Source organism: Prionailurus viverrinus, chromosome C1, assembly GCF_022837055.1.
Source record: "Prionailurus viverrinus isolate Anna chromosome C1, UM_Priviv_1.0, whole genome shotgun sequence".
Taxonomy (NCBI): Eukaryota; Metazoa; Chordata; class Mammalia; order Carnivora; family Felidae; genus Prionailurus; species Prionailurus viverrinus.
Window position 1 is genome coordinate 202141808 of NC_062568.1, and position 26573 is coordinate 202168380.

General features: G+C 58.4%; 1 protein-coding gene across 1 annotated transcript; it reads left to right on the forward strand.

The window, feature by feature from the left end:
- Positions 1–344: 344 nt before the first annotated feature.
- Positions 345–25693, forward strand: RCC2 (regulator of chromosome condensation 2). Its single transcript, XM_047870022.1, has 13 exons — positions 345–515; positions 1561–1852; positions 7393–7486; positions 10774–10917; positions 13643–13774; positions 14196–14284; positions 15521–15635; positions 17790–17956; positions 19403–19583; positions 19849–19954; positions 20864–20936; positions 22547–22624; positions 23286–25693. Exons 2-13 carry the CDS (start codon positions 1568–1570, stop codon positions 23388–23390), a joined length of 1569 nt encoding a protein of 522 aa, XP_047725978.1. The 5' UTR covers positions 345–515; positions 1561–1567; the 3' UTR covers positions 23391–25693.
- The last annotated feature ends 880 nt before the right edge of the window (positions 25694–26573 follow it).

Sequence of the window (26573 nt, forward strand, 5' to 3'; positions counted from 1 at the left end):
TCCAGCGAGTGTCCTCAGGTGACCCGTCTAGACGTGCTCGGGGAAAAACAATCCAACATGTTCCTAAACCCCAAGGAAACCTCTGGCGCGCAGAGGACGCGCCGCGGAGAGGGCCCGGGGCCCGCGGCGCGGCCTGCGTTAGGCGCAGGACCCGAGCGGGTGAAGGGTGGCCGCGTGGCGCCCGGCGCAGGCTCGGGTGGGCCGGCAGTCCCCCCGGCGCGGGCGCGGGCGGGGGCGGAACCGGGCCGCCGCGGGGTCCGCCGGCCGGCAGGGGGCGCGCGCGCCCCGGGCCCCGCGCCGCCCGCTCGGTCGCGCGCTCGCTTGCCGCCCGGCAGCACATGTGTTTCTGTTTTGTGTTGTAGCATTTGTTCTGGAAGCTCGTATTTACATTTTAAGTGTATCTGGTGAGTGGGCTGGAGCCCTGATCTGGGCCGGGGGGGAAAAAAAAGCCCTCCGGTACGTCTTTTAGTTGCTCCTCTTCCGTTTTCTCTCCGGTTTCTCATCACTCCAACCAGGTAGGGACTGAAAATCAAAATCGACAACGTTCAGTTTGCGGGATCTGGGAAAGTTTTCCCCCCTCCCTTCCCCCCCCCTTTTTTTTTTAAAGGAGAAAAGGTAAAAAAAAAAAAAAAACCCTGAGAAGGGGGGTTGGGGGATTGAATGAATAAAAAGGGAAGGAAGGCGGATCCACGTGGTTTAATCGGAGACAGACAGAGATCCCATTGTTCAAAATCAATAAAAAAAAAAAAAAAAGCAGACAGGGCGAAAGCGCAGGGACGCTGGGGGAAAGTAGCGGCGGAGCGGGGCACTTTGCAGCCGGGATCGGAGGGACCGGCTGGGCCGCACGGTCGGGGAGGGGCCGGGAGAGTTGAGCACCATTAAAGTTTTTATTTTTCGTGTCTGTGCGAGCAGGTGTTTGGGGCTGGGGGCCGGCTTTATTCGCCCCCCTCTCGCCGGGGGCAGCCCACCCCGAGGGATTAGGCTAATTAGAGCCAGAGGTCGGAACCCCCGGGCTGGCGCGGAATTGGGGGCTCGGGCGGGGGAGGGGGACGGCAGAGAGAATTGCATTTAATTGAGTGGGCTTGGGGAGGGGGGCGCGGAGACAAAAGCAGCAGGTGGGGCGGCCCGGGGGGGGGGGAGCGCTTTCAAAGGGGGATCTTTGAAGTATCCCGGAGCCTTCTCTAATTAGAACGTAGAGGATCGGAGGCTGCTTTTTCTTTCCCTTTACTTTTTCGGGGACCAGGCTGCAATTGTGATGCGTTTGTAGGCAAACCTAACTTGAGGATGGGCCGGGGGGGGGGGGGTCTCCATTTTTTTTCTTTCCCTACACGGATTGCAGTCGGAGACCTGGGCTCCCGTGCGGGATTCCCCGGAGGAGGCGCGCCGGGGCCCGGGAGGGGCGCGATTTCCTCCCGGCTCGCCCCCTCTCCGCCCACCCCGCGGCCGCCACTTTGGGGAGGGCAGGGGAGGAAGTGGAGGCCGGTGGCTCGGCTGCGCTCCCCTCCCCCCGCGCAGTTTATAACCCGTCCATTGTGCGCCGCTGCCCCGTGTCTCCTCCAGCGCGACCATGCCCAGGAAGAAGGCGGCGGCGGCGGCGGCCTGGGAGGAGCCGAGCTCGGGCAACGGCACGGCCCGCGCCGGGCCCAGGAAGCGCGGCGGCCCGGCCGGCAGGAAGCGCGAGCGGCCCGAGCGCTGCAGCAGCAGCAGCGGCGGCGGCAGCAGCGGCGACGAGGACGGCCTGGAGCTCGACGGGGCCCCCGGCGGGGGCAAGCGCGCGGCGCGGCCGGCGGCGGCCAAGGCGGGCGGCGCGGCCGTGATCATCACCGAGCCCGAGCACACCAAGGAGCGCGTCGTGAGTGCGGGGCCGGGGGGCCCGGGGGGCCGCGGCGCGTCACTGCGCGTCCTGGCCGGGGGCGGCGGGGCCGGCGCAGGCCGCGGGCTGAATCATCGCCGCCGCCGCCGCACAACAAAAGGGCGCGGGCCGGGGGCGGGCGCGGGCCGCGGCCTAGCCGACCCCGCCGCCCCCGCCCGCGCGGCAGTTGGCCGTTGGGGCGCGCGCCCCCGGGCCCCCGCCGGGGGAGGGGCGGCCGGAGCCCGCGCCCGCCCGCCCGCGCGAGGGGGTCATGGCCCCGCCCCCGGCGCCGCGCGAGCCGACTCCCTCCGCCTCCCCTCCCCCTCCCGCCCCGGGAAGGGAGACTTTTGCAAGTTGTCTCGGGCCGGAGGAGGGGACGCGCGCGCGCGCCGGGTGCGGCCCGCGACGCGGCGGGCCCTCGCCGCTCCCAGCCCCCTCTCCCCCCACCGCGGCTGCCGCTCGGCCAGGGCGCCGCCGCGGGAGGGGGCCGCCGGGGCGCTGCGGGGAGCGGCGGTTTGCGCCGGGGCTTTGAGGTTCCCGCCGCCTCGGCTCCGGCGCTCCGGGGGGGCGGGGCCTGGCGGCCGCCGCGCATGCCTCGTGTGGCCCTGCGCCGTCTCGCGCCGCCGGGGAGGCGGGGGCGGTCGGCGCCGGGGCGGGGTGCGAGGGCGCATGCTCGGGAGAGCCCCCCCCCGCCCCAACCCCCGCCGTCGGGGTCGGGAAGCCCCCGGGGCTGAGAGGTGTTTGGGCTTTGTTCGCCGCTCGTAGTCCGAGGGCGCGGGGGCTCCGGGTGGCGCTCCCCCTTCCCCCGGGAGGAAGCATCTCCAGTGCCCTGAGCGGGGCTGAATTCGCTGGTTAGCGTGGGGCCTGTAAGATCTTAGTTGAGGTCGTGACCAACTCAACTCCTACGCCTGCAAGACCCTGCGGAGCCGGAGATCTCAGCCCGGGGCCTGCGATCCTCGAAACCCACAGGCTTCTTGTGGGACGTGTGTTTGGGAGAGTCTCAGAGCTGACACCGGATTTCAGATAACCTCCAAAGAGTCAGAACTTCCGCTTAGGGTGTAGACGCTCTGGAGAGGCCTTTCGATGTCCCCAAAGGGCGTGTAAGGGTTAACAGTACCGGAGTGCTTTCCCCCAAAGGCGCTCAGTGTTTAAACGGTTAAAAATGATGCATTTCTTCATCCACTTAACTGATGAGGAAACTGGGGCGCAGAGTTTCAAAGAGCCTCTCCCAGCATCACAAGAAGGTGGATTTCCACATGGGCTCCGGTGTTTTCTGATGGCATCCTTAACCCCTGTGCAAAGGGGTCCCTTGAAAATGTTTTATGACTGCCCTCTCATTGAAAGGGTCAGCCATCAGATGGTAGGGGAGAGCCCGTGTCAGTGGAATGTCTCACCTGGCGTCTGGGACCGGGACGGTGCCAGGAACTAGCCACAGCATTGAGAAACTGGGGCACAGGAACGGCTTTCCCTTGACAGATCTCATTCTCTGTGTGGGACTGTAGCCATTGGCCGCTCCAGTCCTGGTGTATGAGGAGGAGACTGAACAAAAAGGCCAGCTGAGCTCTGCCTCTGCTGCGTTCTCTGTGCCTGAGTTCCTTCAGCTGCAGGGCTCCACTCCGCCTGACTGAGCGCGAGCTTTCTGGTCCTGAAGGAAGAGATTCTGACCCCAACACCAAGGTTCGCCCAAGAGTGTGGTCCCAGAGGCTCAGTCCTCAGAGGACCTGGCTCAGTCGGTCAAGGGTCTGACTTCCCCTCAGGTTGTGATCTCTCAGTTCATGAGTTTGAGCCTCGTGTGGGGCTCCGGCTGGGCTGACAGCTCGGAGCCTGGAGCCTGCTTCGTATTCTGTGTCTCCCGCTCTGTCTCTCTCTTTCTCAAAAATCAATAAACATTAAACAAACAGAAAAAGAGTGTAGTTCCAGGGAGAGTGTGTGCAAGGCACACATGACTCTCCACCAGCACTGTGCGTGGCTGGCTTGTCTGGTGGGAACGGCACTTTCTCAGTCTCACTGAGCGACTCCTTTGATCCCTGGGGGTAGACAGACCGGACAGTCCCCCGCAGCTTGCATTTGCTTTGTATTTACATCTCTAGGATCTTTCAAATTCTTGGTTCTTCTGTACAGATCTACGTGTACCTTCCCCCATCCCCTTAAAAAACAAGGGGCCTGTTAAGCATTAGAGCAGTTTCCTTTGGGCCAGTCCGCACCCTCCTAGGCTCAGCGCGTCTAGGATACTGAGAGTTCAGATGCCTCATGGAAAGTGAGTACGCCGAGGTTTAAGTTCTTGTTAGCATCTTTTGGGTTGGGTCCGGAGTCCAGGCCAGGCCCTGGTGGGTCTCCTGCTTGGCCCCAGGTTCCTGGGTTCCAGGGGAAGCATAAGGTCGCCTTCTGCTAAGCTGTCCCGCCCCAGGCTGCCAGCAGCCCCTAGCTTGTTTCAGAGAAGGTTTTCAACCGCTGTTGAGGGCTTCCTGAAGGAGGTGTGTGTGAGAGCAGCTGCCAGGAGTGGTCTGGAACCGTAAGCTGCATAAGTTGGACTCCTGAAAGGTGAACCCAGGTGCTTGTGTGGTCGAGGGGCAAGGTTGCCGTGAGTAAGTAAAGGTGTTGTGTTTTTGTAAAACATCTCATAGGATTTCAGTGTCAGGAAATGCTCTCTTCGGGGTTTGTGTGCAGTGCTGTGAGGTGAGCGTTTTATGATGGTCTAGGGTCGATGGCTTGTGAGCTCCACAAGCCCGTAGGTGACTCAAACAGCCTTGGCAGAATCCTGGAAAACAAGTGAGTGTCCCAAGCCGTCCGGGTCTTTGTAGTTCCTTCAGTGTTGGTTTGCTAAGGTTTTGTAGACCCTGAGACAGGTCTGCTCCATCTGAAAGGGCCTGATAAATACGACTGAAAAGCGAGCTTGAAGTCTGTTTCAGTTGATAGCCCGTTAGGAAATTTGTCATTGCTGCCATTTCTCTGAACCATCTTCTCTCTGCCAAGGGTAGCGCTTTTTTAGAAGGATGTATGTGAAAAGGTTGACTCTCAGCCTCATGAACATGCTCCCTGCACTTGGGCAGTAATTCAAAAATCGCTTTGAACCGGAAACCCCATTTTGTTGATCAGAGAAACTGTGCGTTTTGCTGCCATGGCCATTCATCTCGGCCCAGCTTATGGGAGGCAGCAAGGTGAAGTGAAATTCACTCATCCTGTTGGGGAGACTGTTTGACTGGCTTCATAGCCACCTGGCCTTTAGACGCAAAAAGCAATCTCTTGGCCCATCAGGGAGGGTTGGATCATACCTTGCAGGGTCACCTAGCCTCCGGCTCGCAGCCCTGACAGCCATGGGGGGGTCCTCTGGCTGGGAGCCAGCAGGCTTTGGGGTCTTTCCTACCTGATGGCCTGGCTCAGGTCTGTGACCAGGAGGGACATGGGCTGTGATCTAAAGGGCATTAGGAGTTGTCATTTTAATTTTTTATTTCTTGGAAGGTAAAGGGGAGAATTAAATTATGGACAAAGTTGGCGACGGATGGCAAACAACTGTGTGGATAATAGCAGTGAAATCAAGTCTGTTACTTTGACCTCATGTGTGAGGACGTAAGGCCCGTGATGTAAAAACCTGAGTAAGATGGCAGTCTCTCTGTAGGAATCAGACCACAGAGACTGGAGTAGACTCCACTGACCGAGGCTTTGCACACACCTCGTATCGGGAAGGTGGGAGTTTTGTGTGAGCACGTAGCTGGCTTGGTGAGCCAGTATCCATGGGCACCTGCTCATCCGTGCAGTTGCTGGCAGGTGCGGGTCACAGAGGAAACCCGTCCCTTCCCCCGGCCAGGGCAGAAGGTCCGGCCATCTGATGGAGTGGCAGAGGTCCGCAGGGGCCACCTGCGAGCTATTGCTCTAGCAAATGCCTCTCGATGTCACGGGTTGATGGTCACATTGTTCCCCCCCCCCCGGGGCTCCTCTGCCCGCCTGGCCCGGCAGCTCGTCCCACCGTGCTTTAGTGCCCTCCTTGGTCTCTGCTCCCCTCTCCACGCACACCTGAGAAGTGGTGGGGAGCTGGCCGGTGACCTGGGCAGAGACCCAGGGCCGCCCCTTCCTTGGGGAGCTTGACGAAACCCACTGGCTGCTGCTCATCCTCTGCTGTTGTAGATCTGTAGAATGTTCCAGCCAGGCCCGCCAGCTAAACAAAGAAGGGGAGATAACCAAGGGAAACTAGGCTCCCATTCAAGTAATCCGAGTCTGTGGGTGCCGTGGGGTGGGACTGCCCTGCGATTAAGGTCGTTCTCTAAATAATTTAAGCCTGGTGAAGCCCTTCTCCATTCATGGCTGTTTGGCTCCCCTTCGCGTGCTTTCTCTGCCCGCAGGACATGTCCTGTAGACGGGCTGGTTTTCTCCAGCCCCGTAAACGTGGGTGAGCATGGCGGGGTCTGTTCTGTGGCGTGTCCGAGGCCTCGGGTTTGGGTCACGCTGAGTCCCCGCGAAGGTGCGTTCCTCTTAAAAACGCATGCATCGTGTGGCCAAATGTCCCGCCAGGGCCACCACCGCCTAGACGTTATGATGACTGGAACCGGGTGGCTTTTTTTCATCAGGCCTTCCACGAACAGCTCTGTAAATAGGAAGAAACTGTTCTCTTCAGTGTTCTGGGCTTGGTGCGGTAGGGAATGAGAGGGACGTCCCCTTCCCCGGCCCGTAAGGAACCGACCAAGGCGTGGTTCAGAAGTGAGTCTTTACCTGACTGCTGTTTGAAAACGTGCAGCAGACTGCTGAGGATATTCTAACGAGGGCCACCCCAAACTGGATAGTGGCCTTTTAAAGCAGTGCGTATTCCCATCGACGGCCCAAGGGCCGCACACGCTCTGTGTTGGGCAGCTGAGGGTCTGGACCGGAGTACCAGGGTCTGGAACCCTCCCTGTCCCATTCGCTGCCGCTCCCCAGGCTCCCAGGCCAGCAGTGGGGACAAACCCAGCCCCATCGAAGCCAGGTTCTCCCATGTCACACGGTGCTCTGATGATTTCCCCACAGAAAGGCGCCTGGCACCGCGGGGCAGCACCCGGAGGGAGGGTCCGACATCACCGGTGACTCGGGGCTCCCAAGGCTTGGAGTCACGTGCAACACCGTGTTGGCCGTGGGCAAAGCAGACCTAGCCCCAAGGTCATCCATTGTAATTCTTCCTGTGTGCCACCGTAGGCCTCCCGCGAATACCCGTATAGGCAGTTGGCAGGGTGGAGGGGAATGCCATTTGGTTGATTTTTTTTTTTTTTTTAATGTTTTTTTTACGTTTTTTTGCGAAAGATCGTTCTCAAGAGAAATCAAAGGGTAACAGTGAGCCTGGGCATAAGGAACGAGCTGCCGTGGGCAGGTTTGGGGTTATGCACACTGATGAGGCAGTGACCACCTGAAGCCACCGTTCGCTGTGCGAGCTGCGGGGGTGGGGGGCGGCGGGGGGGGGGGCATGCGAATAACGAATTCCTATTTTTTTCTTTTGTTTCTGGCTGTCATTGGACAGACTTAGAAAGCTAGAAGCCACGTTGCAAGCTAATACTTTTTCTCTCTCCCTGTCTCTGTAGAAACTCGAAGGGTCTAAGTGCAAAGGGCAGCTTTTGATTTTTGGGGCAACCAACTGGGACTTGATTGGTCGAAAAGAAGTGCCTAAGCAACAAGGTAGGAGGCGTGGTTTCCGAGTTCTCCCGCGTGATTCTGTGATTCTGGGTGATTCTGGCGGGCGTCTGCCAGGTGGGTCTCCTTTTCATTTACAGAAGCGATCAGAGAGACCAAGCAACCTGCCCGAGGCCACAGAACCCCCCTGGGGGCTCCCAGAGAACCCTGGTCTCCCGCTTCGCAATTCTGTGCTAACAAACCCGATTGCATTTAGGATTAAACGGGAAGATTATAAATAGCCACCAATAACATTGACCCCTTCTTTTCATTCTCCTTCTCACGTCAGTTATTTTCATGAAAACAGAGAGGCTGGTCAGACATCCAAGACATTTGTCACGTACCGCATGTCAGACTCCTTAGATGTTACAGAACTGAGTTCAGTTCTTTGTTAGCCGTCAAATTATTGCAGGAGCTGGTCGGACAGAGCAAGTGACAGTGTGTGGAGTGGAGGGAGCAGAGGAGTCCCAAGAAAGCAGCTTTTGGTCCCCAGTGGCTTTTAGTGAGTTGGTATCTTTCCTCAGGCAGCTACTGGCCCGTCGTGAAGCTGGCACATCGCCACATTTTATGGCTTCTTGATTTCATTTGGAAAGATTCCCAAAGTGCTTCCCAGCATCGCCCAGTGAACAAATATTTGCACACTGACACTCCCTGGTGCCTCAGGACGGCCAGAGAGGCCAGAGAAGGTCGTCTTATTCCGTGAAAACGGCAGGGGTTCCCGACGGGCAGGGCCCGCCTCCACCCCGCGGCTGGGGGGCCAGGAAGCCCCTCCTGAGGGGTAGCTGATGCCTCTGCAGCCCTGCCAGTGGGCCACGTCCCTTCGCAGTGCTCTTCCGGCCGGTGGCCCGCTCACGGTTCCACATCAGGCCCAGGGAGGGGAAGTAGCCGCCGGAGGAGAGCAGAGCTTGGGCTGTCGTGTGGGGCGGGATTGCCGGGCCCGGCTCGACTCCCCGCACCCCTGTGAGGCAGAGAAGGTAGGGAAACCAGCCTGTGGTTGGAGATCCGCTTTCACGGCCTGGTTCAAGGCACTCTGGGCCTGTTTTTAGGCGTGCCTTTGTGTCCTTTCCCTTTCCGGCTTTTGCTTCCCTGATGGGTCTCCCTTAAAATGGAGTTTTATGTAATTAGATTGACCAGTGTCGGACCTTTGTAAGTATCTTAAAATACCTCTTGGCCCTCCGTGACCTTGCCGGGGCACTAAATGCAAGGGCAGGGCGTTTGTTTTACCACTGGTGCAAAAGCCGGAGGAAGGAGGGCCTCCCTTCTGTGTCTCCTGGCCTCCTCGGAAGGCGAGCTCGCCAACCCCCGTGTGCAGGCTGCCCAGATCCCGTTGGATCGGCACGACGCCCACTTCATTTACAGATTGACACGGCGACTTGTGCTCCCTCTCCTGACCGCCAAGGGCCTGGCCGAAGAGCCGGGACTGCGGCGGGCCACTGACTGTGGCTTGGATCGCCCTCCCAGGCTTCTCCGGAGGCTGGGCCCCCGGCGTCTTGGGCACAGGTTGCCCCGCAGCTGCCGTAGGGAAGATGCTTTGGCGAACCCGAGCCATCTGGCCGCCTGTGAGGCAGGTCCACTCAGCGACGCCGGGGCAGCTGCCGTACCGCTCACCTCCGCGGTGTCCCCGCGCGCTGTGTCTTGTTCCCAGAGGTGACACACGTCAGTCGTGCCCCCAATTCATTTTGCCTTCACGATAGACAGACTTGAACATAACCCGCGAAGGCTGTCATTTTCGGTCTGCTCTGTCGCAGGGAATTGTTGGGTTTTCTTCCCCCTTTGAGTAGCAGGAGTGTCTCAGGGCGGAGAAGCTCAGGGACTTTGCTGTGTGCCTTTATGACCCCAGGGCCCCGCTGCCTGATGGGGGAGGGACTTCAGCGTCCCTTTGCCTAGGCGGCCTCTGCAACTCGTGAGGATACGCTTGGCGCCCTCTGCTGGTGGGGCACGGGCAGCGTAGGTTCGCAGATGCTTTTCCTCCGGTGCCTGATAACTGATCAGCCTCCTAATCAGCTCGGACATCGAGATGAGTGTGACGGTTGACGTGGCAGCGGCTAGCGTTTCATAATGGCCCCCACGGGCCTAGAAACGTGTTCATGTCTCTGTCCTTGAGAACCCCAAATTAAAAATACTAAGCACAAAATTGGCCACACCCTGTCTGTCAAAAGGGAAAAGAGAGGGTTTTGAAGGAGGCAGCTGTTTTCTCCTGCCCACACACCCTCCAGTGTTCCTGGGTGCTCCCTGGGTGCCAGGCACTGGTGAGGCCCTCAGGTTACTAGGACCGTGGAAGGCACATGAGTTCAGTAGGCTGAGTGCTGCGATCAGCCTCACGGTTCTCGGGGAACCACAAACTGTAGGGGGATGTGGTCAGGGAGGGCTTCCCAGAGGAGAGGGTGCTTGATATGAGGTTTTAAAGAACAAGTGGGGGGAGGGGAGGGCGCCTGGGTGGCTCAGTTGGTGAACGTCTGACTTTGGCTCAAGTCATGATCTCGTGATTTGTGAGTTTGAGCCCCGCATCGGGCTCTGTGCTGGCAGCTTGGAGCCTGGAGCCCGCTTCAGATTCTGTGTCTCCCGCTCTCTGCCCCTCCCCCACTCACACTCTGTCTCTGTCTCTCTCAAAAATAAATAAGCATTAAAAATTTTTTTTTATTTTAAATAAAAAAAAAAAAATAAAGAACAAGCAGGGGACAGGGAAGGGCATTCTGTGGGAGGGAGTACACGGCAAAGGCAGGGGGCCATGACCTGGCCACTGCGGTGGGACCCCTGAGGCAGGAAGCCACGTAGGGGGAGGGGTGTCAGCCGTTCCCCCTGCACAGAGCCTGGTAGGTGTGCGAGGAGGGCAGGTTGTTCTGGGGAGGATGGGGACACTCAGACCCCAAATGGAGCCTCTGGCTGCAGGCGGGGAGGCCGAGGTGGAGAGCAGACGAGGGAGGGTGACGCTGGGGATTGGGGGGAGGAGACCGGGGGTCCACCGCCAGCTTTCCTGGGTTGGGCTCCCAACAGGAGGGAGAGCACCGTGCCTTTCTGGCCAGTTGCACGTGGACGTGCTCGGTAGCCGGTGCGCGAGGGTCTGAGGTCCCTGTGGTTTGGGGGCCCAGACGCAGGTGGAGCAGCACCAGTTCTGGCGCCGGTTGGAGTTGCAAACTTTCTCCTTGAGCGGCCTCCCGGCGCCGGGGGGGATGCCGCGCCCCCAGGGTTCTGTGTCCCAGGAGACCGAGCCCTCGGTGGCTGGCGACGTGTCTCGGGGTGCTTTCCGCCAGCCAGTCCCCGCGGGCGTCTGATTTGCCTTCCTCCCTTTGCAGCTGCCTACCGCAATCTCGGTCAGAATTTGTGGGGGCCCCATAGATACGGCTGCCTGTCGGGGGTCCGGGTGCGGACGGTGGTGTCGGGTTCGTGTGCTGCCCATAGTCTCCTCATCACCACGGAAGGGACGCTGTGGAGCTGGGGTAAGTCCGGGCAGGGGCGGGGGCGGGTCAGGGTGGCTCATGGAGGCGGCCCCCCACGGGGCTGACTTCCTCCCCCTCCGTCTGGTCCGCCTGGAAGGGTGGCCTTCTTGCAGCCGCATTTGCTCCGTCTGATTTCCAGCCGGTCCCTCCTGTTTCCCGCCAGTGAGTGCAGCCCCTTCCTCCACTGCCCTGTCATGCGCTTGTACACGGCCACCTAATTCTCGGAATCCTCTTTTTTAAGCAACCTTTTCCTGAACGTTCTGGCTGAATCTGGATCTTTCTGATCTTGAGGCACCTAGAATTGAATTCCTATTTTAGGCACGTCGTCCCCTGGGCAGACAGCCCCCCCTCCCCCCCCTTGCTTTGTGGCTCAGTGTTGACGTAAGACCTGTGTTCTTGCCACTTGAAATGCCATGGGCCGCGTCACGGCATCGGCCACTGTGTCCCTGCAGTCCTGTGCCTCTGTTTCCGGGGATCACAGGCCCACAGGCTGGGTTGCTCGGTGCCTGTTTCTTACTGGATTTCCCGACAGCTGAGCGTGCTTTTTCTCAGCCGGGCCGATTTCCGGCTGCTGGACCCCCTCGTGTGCGCCCCTCGGCGGTGGTGTCCTTGCCGTCCTCCGGTGTCCCCTCGGGAAGGCTTCCACGCGCTGCCACCCCTTTCCTCTTCCAGATTGTTGATCCAGGTACCGACTAAGGCTCAGTTTAGCCCCACGCCCTGTGGTAGTTCCTGGAGTCTTCTTCCAGCTGGGTGTGTTGGCAGTGGTCCCCACCCTTTGTTTCTGGTCCTTTGGCTAGCTTTTAGTCCATATGACTCCTTTTTTATTTCGGTCTGTTTGAACGATTTTTTGCAATTTCATGAGCTGCTGTACCAAAGTCCAAATATATTAACATCTGTTGTCTTCGCTGCACTCTGCTAATTTTGTGATTCTGTTGGGGAAAAAAAAAAAAACCAGCTAACAAGGGTGTCTGGCCCAAATTTAAACTTTAGTCTCTGGATGCCGTGCTGACACGGCCGAGGTTTTCATTTTCTCCGACTGGCACAGCGGCGTGTCCTCTCCACCCCCCACCCCACCCCACCCCCAGGACCCCTCCTGCCTGGTGTTCTGACACCGAAACACAGCGGTCTGTCAGAGTTCCAAACTTGAAATAGCGGATTTCTGATCTCTTCACTGAATTTCACTTACGTGGTGCTTCTAAAACTGTCCCCTGTGCTGACCCTGCGGGCGGGGCATGATGCTGGAGGCTGGCCACTTAACTTGGCCCCAGAGCAAGGACCCGTGTCCCGGTGAGCGGACTTGGTTGCCGCCGAGGGTGAGGGGCCGGCCGGGGGGGGGGGGGGGGGGCACCCGGTTCCGCAGTCAGCCACAGCCAAAGGCACGGGGCGTTGTCCAGTGTCTGTAAGCGTCAGGGCTCAGCCCGTCGTTCTCGAGGGGTCCACGCCTGCCAGCCCCCCAAGCGTCTCGGGTGGCCGAGAAGCCGCACCCAGCACCCGTGCTGGGTAGAGTGCCCTTCCCGGTGAACTTGGACTGTTCCCGGTAGAAGCGGGGTTCTGCCGCTCCTGCTGGGGGGTGGGGGGGGTGCTGGGATCTGTGCGGGTTTGAGGGTGGAGTTTCTCATAGCCGGCCATTAACTTCCTTCTCAGGCCCTTAGGAGGCTTGGGCCTCACCTTCGTGGCTCTGCTCTCCGTGTTTCCTGTGACAGAGGTCACGTTCGTCGTCAGGGAGGGTGTGAACTGCCCCTCCCTCCCAGTGCCCTGACTCTGGCCCCGTAAAATCTCCCCGATACGTGGCTCCCACCGTATGGCTCTCTTGGCCAGGGGGACGACCCGTGAGGGGCCCGCAGAGTTGTTTGATTTGGAAGCTGTCGTAGCCCGTGTTGGAAACGAGGGCAGGTGTAGGGGCCGGAGCCGAAGAGCTTGGAGCCGAAGAGCCTTGCCAGGGGCGGGGGTGTCTTGTGGAAGGTTCTGGCAGGGTCCGGCCCCCTCGGCCCTGCCTCCCCGCTGGTTCACAGCCTGCGGGGCTCCAGAGGCAGAGGCAGCCCCGTTGGCAGGAGGGGCTTGTGGTCCGCACAGTCCTGTCCTTTGTCCGAAACCGAGGTTCCCGCGGCTCCACGGCTAAGGGCCCTGTGGAGGGCGGTCCGTACGAGGTGGGCTTGGCGCTGTTTGGTGGCCATCGTTTCCAGGGCAGATAAAAGGAGAGAAACGGCGGGCAGAAATGCTCCAAATGGCCCATGGAAGATGCCCAGGGCACTGAGGTAATTAAACTCTTGTGAGGCAGGTGTCGAAAATGGTTCCTCTTAAAATCCATCTCGGAGAGAAGGGGACGAGGGAATTGTTGTCTGGCAGGTGGAGCGAGGACTGAGTTTCCGTGAGCTCATCTGCTTGTGTTGGACGCCCAGGGCGAACCGAGCAGCAGAGCCTCAGAAAGTGCTTCGGGGGCGGGGGGGGCAGCTGCCGTCACAGAAAAGGGGGTCAGAGAAGGTGAAGTAGATGGCAGCGGCCCGAGGAGAGGTCCCTGGGGAAGGCACCGTGGTCACCCGACCGCATCCGAGCGGGTCTCGAAAGGCCGGCCGTTGACAGAGGAGCCGGACCCGGACCTTTCCTCCGCCTCGATCTCCGCCACTGAGTGGAGGGCACCTTCTAGGGGACCCACACGTGCCTGCCCCTTCCGTGACGCTGCTCTGGCCACCCTCTCTTCCCTCTGCGTCTCGCTCTTGATCTGCAGGTCGAAATGAGAAGGGGCAGCTGGGCCACGGTGACACCAAGAGGGTTGAGGCCCCCAAACTCATTGAGGGTCTCAGCCACGAAGTGATTGTGTCTGCGGCATGTGGGCGGAACCACACCCTGGCGTTGACGGGTAAGGAACGGCGGGCTCCTTCTGCATTTGGCACGAGGCCACAGGATCCACCTTGGGCACGGGGACAGAGCTGCCTCTGTGGCTCTCGGTCAGGATCAGAAAAGTGCCCAGAGTGCCCCAGGGGTGGGCCTCTTGAAGCCGCTGGCCGCCTCAGCTGCCTGCCTGCCTGCCTGCCGGTGTAGGAAACCCGTCCGGGAGGCGGAGGCCGGGGCCGTGCCCTGTGTGCCTCTGCACTCTCATCCCCGGCTGTGCAGGGGTTTTGCTCCGAGCTCGTCCGCTCCACCGCTCAGGACACCGTCTCAGTTGTGCGCTCTTCCTGGCAAAGGAGCTCTTTTTATTGTTTTGGAGCCCTTGGCTCCAAATCCAGTTCAAAACCTTCAGTGTTCTTTGGCCCTTTAGTGATACTGTTCTCTCCTTCCAGAAACAGGCTCCGTGTTTGCATTTGGAGAGAATAAGATGGGGCAGCTAGGCCTCGGCAACCAGACAGATGCTGTTCCAAGCCCGGCACAGGTACCCGCTCCGGTCTTGCGGCCTTTCTCTTTGCTGTTGTGCAGAAATTTCTGGGGTGGGACCAAATACGTCTCCCTGCAGTGTAACTGATGTCTCGTAGAAACCGAGCCTAGAGTCTTTGAGTGGAATGCACACGTTACGGGCTTTAAAGCAGATTTAATATATGCTCACGGTTGAAACACACACCGAGAACGATTTTTCTCTCTCACGGAGAGAGTTTGTTACAGAGGCCTTGTTCTTCAGCCTGTACTATTCCAAAGAAGGTGGGAGATGTTCTAGGGATGGGATTTGTCGGTATCTGCAAAGACTTGTTGAGTTTTGACCTTGTGCGAAGTCCCCTGCCAGGTGCCTAGAGCACAGACCGGAGTCCGTCTTTTCTTCCTCAGGAACGGAGGGTTAAGTTGGGGAGGGAGGAATCGCACCTAAAACGTGACTATGAACATAAAACAGCCAAGTGCTAGTGAGTGTCTGGTTTAATGATGAAGGCAGGGACTCAGATCGCTCGTCCCTTAAAAAGAGACCGTGGGCAAACTTAACCTGTGGTTTGAACGATTTGTGGAACGTCTCCGTTTCATCTGCCACCCGCTCCGAGGAGGAACAGTTTCTAAAGGAAGCCAGGACCGACGGGCAGGGCCCAGGGCTCACGCTTCTTGGCGAGGGCTCTCCCTGACTGATGAGTGCAGTAACACAGTTTCCAAGTACTGTCTTAGATGTGTTTCCCGAGCCCACGCTAAGTTCCTCGGGCCTTGGCTGTCTTCGTATTGGCTGTCTTTGAGCCATTTTATGTCTCCTCCACACGGTGGAGACCAGTCAGGCCATTATCCCTGCGGAGGGTGAGGGAAGTGTGAGAAAGTTCCTCTCGAAAGTTGAGGCTGAGCTGCTAGTGAGTAGGTGAGGTCTGGGGGTCACGTGTGGGTAAGTTTCTGTCGCTTTCACCCTCCTGCCCGTGCTGGCCGGCTGAGGAGTGAGTGCGTTGACTGGGCACAGTGTTGGGCATCAGGAGGGATACAGGGATCGGGGCACCATCAACCCTGTCTTGGGATTCAACTCTGCTGGGAAGGTGGGGGTCACAAGGGTGTTTCTTAACCTGCATCCTAAGCTTTCGCCTTCAGAATTGCTGAGTCCATTAAATTTCCTTTGTAATCTAGTAATTGTTTCACACTGACCTACGAGAGGTGGAGGCTTTTTATCAGTCTTTTAAAAAATGTCTGAGAGTCTCCTGTCTTGTCTTTTCAGATAATGTACAACGGCCAGCCAATTACCAAAATGGCCTGTGGGGCTGAATTCAGTATGATAATGGACTGCAAAGGGAACCTCTATTCCTTTGGGTGCCCTGAATATGGCCAGCTGGGTATGGAAACATTTTTTTTAAAAGCTCTGTAATCTAACTGCGTATCTGGAGCCAGAAGTCGGTGTGGGCCTGCACACACATGTTGGAAATGTGGGTAATTGATCGCAGATAATAGCCTTGATCCATTAAGTGGATCTCCCATTTACTGGGACAGCATGTCCTAACACACAGGGTTGTGGAGCATCACAGTGGCTTGGCCTTAATGAGTAAGTCAGGCTCAGTCTGACAAAGGATTCTTTTTTCTGATAATGGGAATTCATTTATATGTAAAAGGATTTCAGAGTTGTAAAAAAAAAGGCGCCTTCATTCGGTTTCATATTTTAAAGATTTGCCTTTATTGAAAGTGAGAAAATTACACAAGATTAAGTCTGCTCTGCAAACCCTGGTCTGGGCGATTCTTTCAGGTACACACATGAGCCCCATTCCGGGTAAAGTGCCTGGGATCCCTCCTGTTTTCGTCCCTAAACAGAACGTACTCCTCCAGAAACACATTCACTTCTATCTCATTGAGTAGAAAGGGAGAACTCAGAAAGCGGTTCTCAGTAAGTGGAAAATGTCTCTCGATCCTGATTTTACAAGGTCTCCATTTTCTTCTCCCATCTGACACCAAAGTGTTTTTTTCCTTCTGGCGCCTTCCCACACCCCAGCCCTTTGCGAGTAGGAGGTGAGGAGTGGGCGCCCTCTGCTGGCTCCCTAGCTGCATGCCACCCCGGATCCGCCGCGGCCCCCGGATCTGGGTTGCTGGGTCCCCACGTCATTAAAAGCAGGCAGATGGAAGAAGGTATAAATAGAACAAGGAGCATCTCGCTGGCCTTAGACTTTAGGGAACAGTGACTTTGTGAAACTAAATATACCTCAAGTCAGAAGTGAATAAGAAAGAACAGCCCCTTACGCACATTCAGTGTTGGTTGCCAGGGAGTTGCCAGAGGCTGTTGGAGAAACCGTTTCCATGGCCACAGGCCCCGGTGCCATCCCCAACCCCGGGCAAAACACCGGAAGTGTGGTTCCGTTCGGCTTCCGGAAATGTGTCTGCTCCCCTGCTGCCTCTGGCTGCCCCAGGTCTGCAAGCAAGCAGGTGGATTTTCCTTCAGGGAGAGCCACACGATCTCGATGACCATGATAATGGCTGATCGCTGAGCAGTTGCTGTGGGCAGGCCGCTCTTGGAGCACTTTGTACGGACTCCCCTTTCCCTGGGACATCCTTCTTCAAAAGTAGTTTGAGATACTGGCTTTACGTGTATCTGTGGAATCCGCTATACCTCTCAGCTTTCTTTGAAGCCCGCTTGGAATCTCCTTGTCCAAATCCAGAGAGATCCCTTTTAGAATTAGAACATACGAGTGTAACCTTGGAGAAGTGCATCCCGGCACATCCGCTCACCCCCCCCACCCCCACCCCCCATGACGCGTTTACTGGGTCAGGCAAGGCAAAGACGAGAACGTGCCATTAACTATGTTGTAACATCGTAGTGCTAGATCTAGGTTACTAGTAAGTCATAGAACCTCAAGTCTCAGGTTGTGTGTTGAACTTTTTCTGTCCGTCCCCCCCCCCCCACCCCGGGGCCAAGTGGGGCACAGACCATACTCAGTAGACCATTCCTTCGAATTGGGAGCTTCTGACTTTGACCACAGCTGACATTAAGGTCTGTGTTACAGCCCCTTCACGTTAGAGCACGAGCAAAGAACTTTTACAAAACAACGTCCTTGTGTGGACAGTGTCCTTGGGTGTTCCCTATTCTGTCCTACTCGTTTTTTTTTTTTAATTTTTTTTTTAACATTTATTTTTGACACAGAGACAGAGCATGAACGGGGGAGGGCCAGAGAGAGAGGGAGACACAGAATCCGAAACAGGCTCCAGGCTCTGAGCTGTCAGCACAGAGCCCGATGTGTGGCTCGAACCCACGGACTGGGAGATCATGACCTGGGCTGAAATCGGACGCTTAACCGACTGAGCCACCCAGGCGCCCCTCTGTCCTATTCATTTTTAAAAAATAATTGGTTTCAACCTCTTAGAATCGATTTCATGATACTGAGTGGGTTGTGCCCCAGATGGAAAAGCATTACCTTGGTGGGCAGCCTTGTCCCGTGAGGCCCCAGTGCCGGGTTGGGGCGGGGTGCCGTCAACTGCTGCTTGACCCCTGGCTCTGGTCGCCCCAGGACACAACTCGGACGGGAAGTTCATCGCCAGGGCGCAGCGGATAGAGTATGACTGTGAGCTGGTGCCCCGGCGGGTGGCCATCTTCATCGAGAAGACGAAAGATGGGCAGATTCTGCCAGTCCCAAACGTGGTTGTACGAGATGTGGCCTGTGGCGCTAACCACACGGTAAGACTTGGGGGTTTCTGGCTTTTCCTCTGCTTCCCGAGCCTCACCTCCGTGGGGAGGCTGTGTGTGTGCTGTGGTGTCCCAGCACTTGGCTTCGGCTGGGACTTCCTTCATCCTGGGAGTCCGAGACCTCCTGCCCTTCTCCCCGGGCTTTGTACCACTCAGGTGGCTCCGGGGTGGATTTTCCTTTTTTCTCTTTTCTCTTTTTTAAATTTGTTTTGAGAGAGAGAGCATGAGCGGGGAAGGGTCTGAGATGGAGAGAGAGAGAGAGAGAGAGAGAATGAATCCCAAGCAGACTCCACACTGTCAGCACAGTGGGGCTCGAAGTCACGAACCCTGAGATCACGACCTGAGCCGAAATCGATTCAGACGCCCAGCCGACTGAGCCACCCAGGCACTCACCCCCCCGCCCCCCCACCCCCACGCCACGGGGTGTAGCTCTTCATAGTCTCTCCGTAACTTCTGTAGACGTAAAGGACAGACTTTTTGGTCGGACTCATGGTGTCTTTCTGGTTTTGGCCTTTGTCCGACAGCTTCACAGACTTCTTTTTCTGATCCCCCGTATGGAGGGTGTTGAATGGTTTTTAACCGTGAAGGCTGTGTCCTTGCAGATCACTTGGGATAGACGGCGATACAGTTTTTGGATATGCGTCTTTCTGTCTGTACTGCCTTCTCACGGTGGTTTTGCCCAAGGATGCCTGCGAGTCAAAAGTTGGCTCTCTCCTCTGTTGAGAGAGCACTGGGCTGGGAGTCCGGAGACCAAGCTGGTCTCCTGCTGTGTGCGGCTGACTGGCGAGTGACCCTCGGGCACGGCCTCTGGGATGCTTTGTCTGCTGCTCAGTGATGTGGACCGCGAGATTTCGGTCCCCTGGAGTCGAAAATCCGTGGTTCTCTTCTGCCCAGTGTCGTCTGGGGAAGCAAAGGTGGATCCCGTGTTGGCCTCTTCCGTCACATGGTTTTGATGGGCTGTCCGTTTTGAACGTTGAAGGTGCCGCGAAGGAAGGAAGTTCGGCCTTCAGTCGTTTCAATGAAATTAAGTCCATGTGGTCCCGGCACCAGTGACCAGATGGAGACCACCTGCGAACGGGGCGTCCAAACCAGAGTCCCCGCAGGCAGGCCGGCCTTGCCTCTCGGTTTTGTGCGGTTCTGTCTCCACCGTGGAAGGAAACAAGCCTGCTCTCTGGAGACCCACCCACCCTTTCGCTTTTGATGAGGCGTGAAGGGGACTTGAGACTTAAAGTAGGAATAATTACGGATGAGAAAAAGAGCAAATGCCCTGTTGCCTCCGCCCCCTCTCCGCCCCCACCGTGGGGGCAGCTTCAGATTATCCTGCCTTTTATACCACCAGGCGCAGCAACAGGCTCTCTGGAACGGAGTGATGGCCCCCTCGGCCCCTCGGGTGGTTAGGAGGCCCGCTCCGAGCCTGCGTTTTCTCTCCGCCCGCAGCTGGTCCTGGACTCTCAGAAGCGCGTCTTCTCCTGGGGCTTCGGCGGCTACGGCCGGCTGGGCCACGCGGAACAGAAGGACGAGATGGTGCCGCGCCTGGTGAAGCTGTTCGACTTCCCCGGGCGCGGGGCGGCCCAGATCTACGCCGGCTACACCTGCTCCTTTGCCGTCAGCGAAGTGGGTGAGTGACTCCCCCCCGCCCCCCCCCCCCCCCCCCCCGCCCTGTTCCCCCATCGGGGCCTCGAGAGGAGAGCGTGGAACCAAGTCACGGCTTTCCGTGGCGTGGCGGGTGGGCAGCCCCGTAGTCCTTGGCACGTTCCCGGGCCGAAACCCCCGCGTTCTTCCGGCCAGAACGCCCCTCTGTTGCCAGCGGCGTGCAGTGTTCTTGCCTTGCTGATGTTGCTGGAGAGGGGAGTTCAGTTCTTGGTATGTGTGCCTCTCCCCAGGCGGTCTGTTCTTCTGGGGGGCCACCAACACGTCCCGTGAATCCACCATGTACCCGAAGGCCGTGCAGGACCTGTGCGGCTGGAGAATCCGGAGCCTGGCTTGTGGGTACGTGGCAGTGTCTCCTGGTGGGCGGGACGTGTGTCCCCTTCCTGTCCCCTTCCTGGGCCCAGAGGACACAGTGGGAGGGCGCCTCTTCCTTTGAGCCCCCCCCCCCCCCCCCCCCCCCGTCCCCCAATCAGGGCATCAGACACACCAGGGTTCGGGGCGGGAGGGGCTGTTTTCAGGCTCCGGGGGTTGGTAGGTCCTAGAACAGAGGCTTTGTCTTGCTGCACCCACAGAAAGTTCCCTCGTAGGGTTTTACTCCTCAGGGGCTTGGTGTGCTTCGCTCGTCTGTGCAGGTTAATGGGATTTTAGCTGGATGTAGTGGTAGGATTTTGGTTACCCCGGCGCACGGAGAAGAAACCGTCTTTTAAGCCCGTGCTTTTCGGTTTATTTTGAGGACACCTCAGACGCCGTTGAGTGAGGCAGCGCTTCTTGGTGAGGAGTCCGATTATGTTAATAAGCTGCCGGGTCGTTGGACGGGAGCCGTGTCTCTCGGGGCTATGGCTTTAATCTGCCCGGATGTCTAGCCCCGCCCACGTCAGTTTTTGTGGCGTTCTACCCGCTTTAGAGTCAGCTCTCTGCCCTGATCTGATGACCTCTTTTCCCGGTGTGTTTTCCCCGCCCCAGCCCTCGAACCAGGCCGGGGTGAGGTGGGGGGAAGGCCTGGGGCCCCGGTTCCTGGCACCCTCTCGGGCCTTTGCTCTGGGGCCCGCACGGGACGCTGTGGAGGGCCTAGAAGCCCGTTGGCCCGGCGCGTGTTGCCGGGAAATGAGTACCTCTCGGTGTTTAATGGGGGGACTGGACTCTGATGCTCACGGGCCACACCCTGCTGTTGAGCGGGCAGCCTGCAGGGAGGGTCCGTGGCGGCTGGGGCTGCCGGCCGCGCTGGCGACATCCTCTGCCTTTTCGCAGGAAGAGCAGCATCATCGTGGCCGCCGACGAGAGCACCATCAGCTGGGGCCCGTCGCCGACCTTCGGGGAGCTGGTAAGCGGGGGGATCCGGTCTGGGCTCTCTGGGGCTGCCTCCCGCAAACACGCAAGAGGAAAACGGGCATCTGCGTGAAAGGCCGAGACGCTCCCTAGTCTTTGGTCACGTCGGCTTTCAGAGACCCTTCGGTGCCTCTCAAGTAATTGTGAAAGTCTTTCGCATCCCCGTCGTAAATGTGGAAATAGGGAAGTTTCGGGTCCCATTTCCCCCTCGGTTTTGCAAGCCGTGGTTGCATATGCCGGTGATGGGGGAGAGGGGTGGTTTCTCTCGCTCCCTCCAGGAGGGTTTAAGTCAGCAGGCTCAGCGGGTCGTTGGGCCCCACGCGGGCGGTGGTGAGCAGGCGTCCTGTCTTCCTGGTTTTCTCCTGCAGCCACGGGGCCAGCCTCGCAGGTCATTTGGGGACGTTCTTCTCTCGTTTTTCCTAAAAAAGTCAAAGTCTGTGTTGCCTGCTTTTAATCTCCGTTGCCTGCCTGATGAGAACTGATAGCCCTCGGTTTCTCACACGTACTTGGCCTTCCCCAACCAACTGTCTGATTCTTAGGTTCTGGTGCCTGATGAGTCTTTAACTTTTAATTTCTTCATCAGGAACAGCTTGGCTGTGGAGCTCGGCTGGCGGTCTGCCCGTTCTAGCTGCGATTTGATCCTCAGCCTGACTCTTTGTTATTTCCTGCGGGGAAGGCGGTCTGTTTCCCTTCCCGCCTCGCTCGTGGGAGGGAGAGGAGGGAAGGCAGGGCTCCTTGGTCCCTAAAGCCGTCTCCGGGGCTCGGTGGCCCGGTCCTCGGTGTTCTGCACCTACTTTGGGTCTGGGGCTCCCTGGGGGCCCATGTGCAGCTGCCCCTCAGAGTCAGCCCCGGGCGGAGCCTCGAAATCAGGACACTGAACCTGGCCCGGGTTTCACGGCTCATTCTTAGAACAGGACAGATGTCTCTAGGGCCTGTCAGAGATGGAACCCGTATACCGATTCAGCCACCAGAGGGGACTGAGGGGGACTTTGGGGCAGCTTCTCGGGGTTGAGGAGGTGGCCTGGCATCTCGGAGGCAAGCCTTCACTGAACGGGAAGGTGTGAGAGGGAGCCTGGTGGCAGAGATGCAGCCGGGAAGGGAGGCCCTTCCTCCCCAGCCCGGTCAGCCTCTCGGTTTGACCTGAGGGGTCTGCTTGGCCCTTAAAGGCCCCCGTGTCCACGCTCTCTGCGTGACGCCCTCTGCGTGGTCCTCAGGCAGAGCCTTCTGTCTCTGGTGTCCTGGAGTCTGGCGGCGGGTGGGGGTGATTCAGTCTCCAGTCTGCGGGGCGAGGGTGGGGACGGCCAGTGTTGTTGTGACCTCATAGCCCGAGGGCCACAGCAGCCGACTCTTCCTGTGCTCGTGACGGTGCTGTCTCCTCAGTGACAACCCCCCGAAGGTGCTCACGATAGCATAAACCCCCAGAGGTTGTCAGGGTCCTCAAGTGGGGAATCAGCCCCCTGTGCACAGCACTCTTGTGGGAAGCTGTCCTCCCCTCGTGTCACGCGTGGCGGGGCTCTGGTGTGGGGTCCCCCAGCAAGGTCGCCGTCGTCCCCTTTGTGGACCGTGCCGCAGCGAGCCCAGTCCTGTGTCTCTCCGCTTTGCCAGGGCTACGGGGACCACAAGCCTAAGTCCTCCACCGCGGCTCAGGAGGTGAAGACGCTGGACGGCATTTTCACGGAGCAGGTGAGCACGCACTCCCGGGCCAGGGGGACGCGAAAGGCGCCCGTGGAGAAAGTGCCGCCAGCTGGCACCCGACTTTCCCGCTCCCGGTCTCGTTAGCCTGGCCGAGGCTTGTCTGATGGCTCCTCGAGCGTCTTTTCTGCTGCTTTGTGCTAGAGGCCAGCAGTAGGAGGCACGGGGGTGTGCCAGCCAGGCTCAGTGGCTGTTCTCGCCCTGAATGACTCTGGCCACAGGCCAGCCCCGGCAGACTTGTTCTGGGGACGAGGGCATCGCTCACGTCAGCTTTGTACCTTCGGCGGAGCCTGCGCCCCATCGGGCCTTAGGGCAGATGGCGGGGCAAGTCCCCTGCTGTTCTGTCCACCGGCCTGCCCGCCCTTGTCTGCCGATACACAGATGGGGCGGGTGCCCTCACACAAGGCGGGATTGTGGTCCAGAGAGGCCCGGGAGCAGGATCCCCGTGTCCCCGCCAGTCTCTGCTGACCGCATTGAATCCCTGCCTGGTGGCAGGCTGGAAGGCTTTGGTTTTGGCCAGGGCTCTTTAGCAAAGGGCTTTTGTGCGGCCCAGGGTGGCCGGCCCAGCTTACGGACGGCCTGTCGTCCGCTCCCCCCTCCACGACGAGCCGGCGGGCTCCGCTTACACCCCAGCCCCGATCTCTTCCCCCAGGTGGCCATGGGCTACGCCCACTCCCTGGTGATAGCACGAGACGAAAGCGAGGCCGAGAAAGAGAAGATCAAGAAGCTGCCAGAGTACAACCCCCGGACCCTCTGATCGTCCCGGAGCCTTCTGCAGCCCCACACCTCTCGCGGCAGCTGTCGGTTCCACGTGCACTGGGACGGGACGTCGAACAAGGAATTTTCAGAAAGCAAAAGTTGACCGAAGGTGCATTTTTGTTAGACTCCCTGCGGTTCCGTTTTATAAGCGATTCAACGTCAACTACCTTTTCTGTATGCTTTCCAAAGTGGTTTTTTTTTTTTTTTTTTTTCCTTTTCATGTTGAATTAAAATATCTGCTCATAGTTGACTTACCATTCCTACAAAAGAGGCAGAAACTTTGAGCAATCTAGGGGTTTTGTTTTTGTTTTTGTTTTTCTTCCTCCCCTGAATCCACTTCTCAGAACACCCCTTTCCAGCTGTAACTAGCGTTGCGATCCGGGCGGGTGTTCCCTGAGAGGAGTCCCCGTGGACTCAAAGAAACGTCCCTTCTGGGAACCGGCGGCTGCAGCTGGGCATAGACAGTCCTGGTGGCGGATCTCCATCCAGAATCACGGCCGCCCGCTTCGGGAGCATCGGGTCACTATTCCTGCTTCTTGTAGACCGGCTGAGGCTGGCGTTCTGTTTCTGTCCTTGGCTGCTTGTAAGCCCCATCGCCTTTTGGCTGCAACATTAGTAGAATCTGCCGTTTCCCCCCTGGAGGGGGCTTTGGGGTCTGTGTTTAGCCATTTTTATCTACTTTAGCTGTAAAAGAAGTCCAAATGAAAATCAGGTGATTGTGGACCCAGTGGGGACTTGGGGGGGGGGGGTGGGCAGACGCGGGGACAACGTCTCTGGTTCAAGGGCGGCTTCCAGGCTCCTTAGACGAGCCGGGGCCGCCTCGCCAGCACTCGCCATTAGAGATTGATCAGCCAGCAGTGAAAAGTGCATTCTGGAGTCCTTGCAAGGAAGGCTCAGCCCTTTGTGTACCAGCCTTTACCACCTTCGTGCTTCTGTCTTTCTCCCCTGCCGGATCCTGCCGGAACGGGCCCCGTTTCTGAGACTCGGGCTCCTGTTCCACTAACCCAGCTCTCTGGTCGCATTGCTTGGCCGTGGTACCAAATAGTTGGGATTCCTGAAGAAGTCCCCCTTCCCCGCGTGTCTGCGCAGACCTGTGACTGCCACCCCCGTTCCCGCCAAGTGCCCTCTGCCCGAGCTCGTCACCGGTGTTGCGCTGCTCTGCGTGAGTTACGAGGTGCCTTTCCCGGAACCCCTCCTCTCACTTGGACCCAGGAGAGGCGACAGCTCTGGCTGGGGCTCTTGTTTTCGAGAGGGTCTGGACTGGTTTGGGTGCTTTAAAATAGATTTTTTAGTTCCGTGGTGCTTCTGGGGGGAGATGGGGGTAGAACTTCAGTGTGAGACTTGGGTGGATGGGGAAAGTTACATATTGGTCTTTTTTTATTCTTTGCTTTGCCGTTGTTACCACTTGTCGGTGTCTCGATGTTAAAATGCCAAAAATGATCTAGTCGTCGTTGCTTTCTTCCCCTGCCCGTCCCCCGTCACGCCTTACGGCGGCCTCTGCCTTTTCCAGGGCGCGTGACAGGCTCTGTCCCGGCCGGTCCCACCGCCTCGCGCGAAGAGACCGGCCTGCATCCTCCTTAGTCTGACTTCACGCTCATCACTGGCGTCCCGTGTCCGTAGTCCAGGGGAGAAGCTTCTGCACCCTTAGAGCTTTTGCCACACCGACCTGATTTGTCCAAATCACCCCAAAAGTACCATCTCTCTCGCTTCCGTGCGTAGAACCCGTCCGTTTTCCTAAACACCAGTCTCCTTCCTGGAGTGGGGCTTAGGCGCCTCGCCCCTGGTACCCGCATACCTGCCCCCACCCCCGGGTCGGGTCGTGCGGTCCCTTTGCAGGAGCCGCCCTTGGCGAGGCAGGGCTCCGATCTTCCAGGGGACTAGTCTGAAACCTGCCACCAGCCTATTTAGGGCCCCCGGCCAGGGACAGAGCAGCCTACACATACCTTCAAGTGGAGACGGCCCCATTCTCTGCCACAATCACTCCTTTGGGCTTAGAATTTTAAAATGAACTTCCTACTGGCGGAAAAAATCATGACAAGTGCGAGGGGGTGGTCCTGCACCCCAAGAGAAAGAGGGGCCCGGTCTGGGCACGGACTCTGCACCAACCCCTCGGGCATCTGACCTGTCTTCCAGCTCAGGAAGGAGCCTTTTGGGAGAAGGGGTTTAGGGCGAAGGGGGAGAACCCGAGAAGAGGTTGTGATTTGGTCGAAGGTGCCTGGTTTAGTGCTGTAATTGTCTTATTTTTTTTTTTTATATATATTTCTTGGAGTAAACATTTTAAATAAACGACATCATTGTTTACTCTGTTTTGGCTTTCGTGCTTCTTTTTCGGACACAGCAGCTCCGTTTTTCTCTGCTCCCTGCAGGTGCAGCCCCAAGGCTGAGGCGCGCACGAGAAAGATGGGCTTCAGGGGAGGTCGGGGTCGAAGGGGAGCAGAGCTCCCCACTCTCCCTGGAAACCCGTGCCCTTCAGGGAGGGGTCCGCCCTGCACTTGCCCGACTCAACAATGGCATTTGTATCGGCCCCGCTCGAGCGTTGGGGAGGAGAGACCGGGCGTGGAAAGCACCGGAACAGTGGTAGGTTTCATAGACCAAGAAACACGTGTTCTCCTTTCCCACCACCCATGGGAGCCTGAGCTCCCGTGGGAGCCTGAGCCCTAGTGTCCCACAAACCCTGGTTGAAAACGTGCCCCTCCGGGCCCCACGTGGGCCCCTGGCTGGCAGCCAAGTGTCCACCAGGGGGCACTGAGGAGCCAGGCAGGTCTGCAGAAGCCCCAGGCACCTCCTGGTGTGCCCAGGCTGATCCTGTGTCCTGAGAGCGGCACCCCCAACACACACACACACACACACACACACACGCGCGCGCACACATACAGGCATTGCCCCCTTTCCAGTGGAGCTTCCCCTCAGCACGAGGAGGGGCAGAGCGGGAGCAGCAGTGGTTGGTAAAGCAAACGCTCCTCTGAGGTTTAATAGCATCTTTGTGCCATCAACCCAGGGGGCTTTGGAGGCCAGGGTAGGCATTTTCTGTCTCCCGGACACTTCAGGCGTCATGGGAGGTCCCCCAGGCCTGCCCCTGCTGTAGCCTGTCCCTCAGGCCCCAGCGATCCCCGCTGAAGCCAGCTGCCCACAAGGCCCAATCCCTCCCCACACCCCACAGCTCACGGCTCAAGCAGGTAGA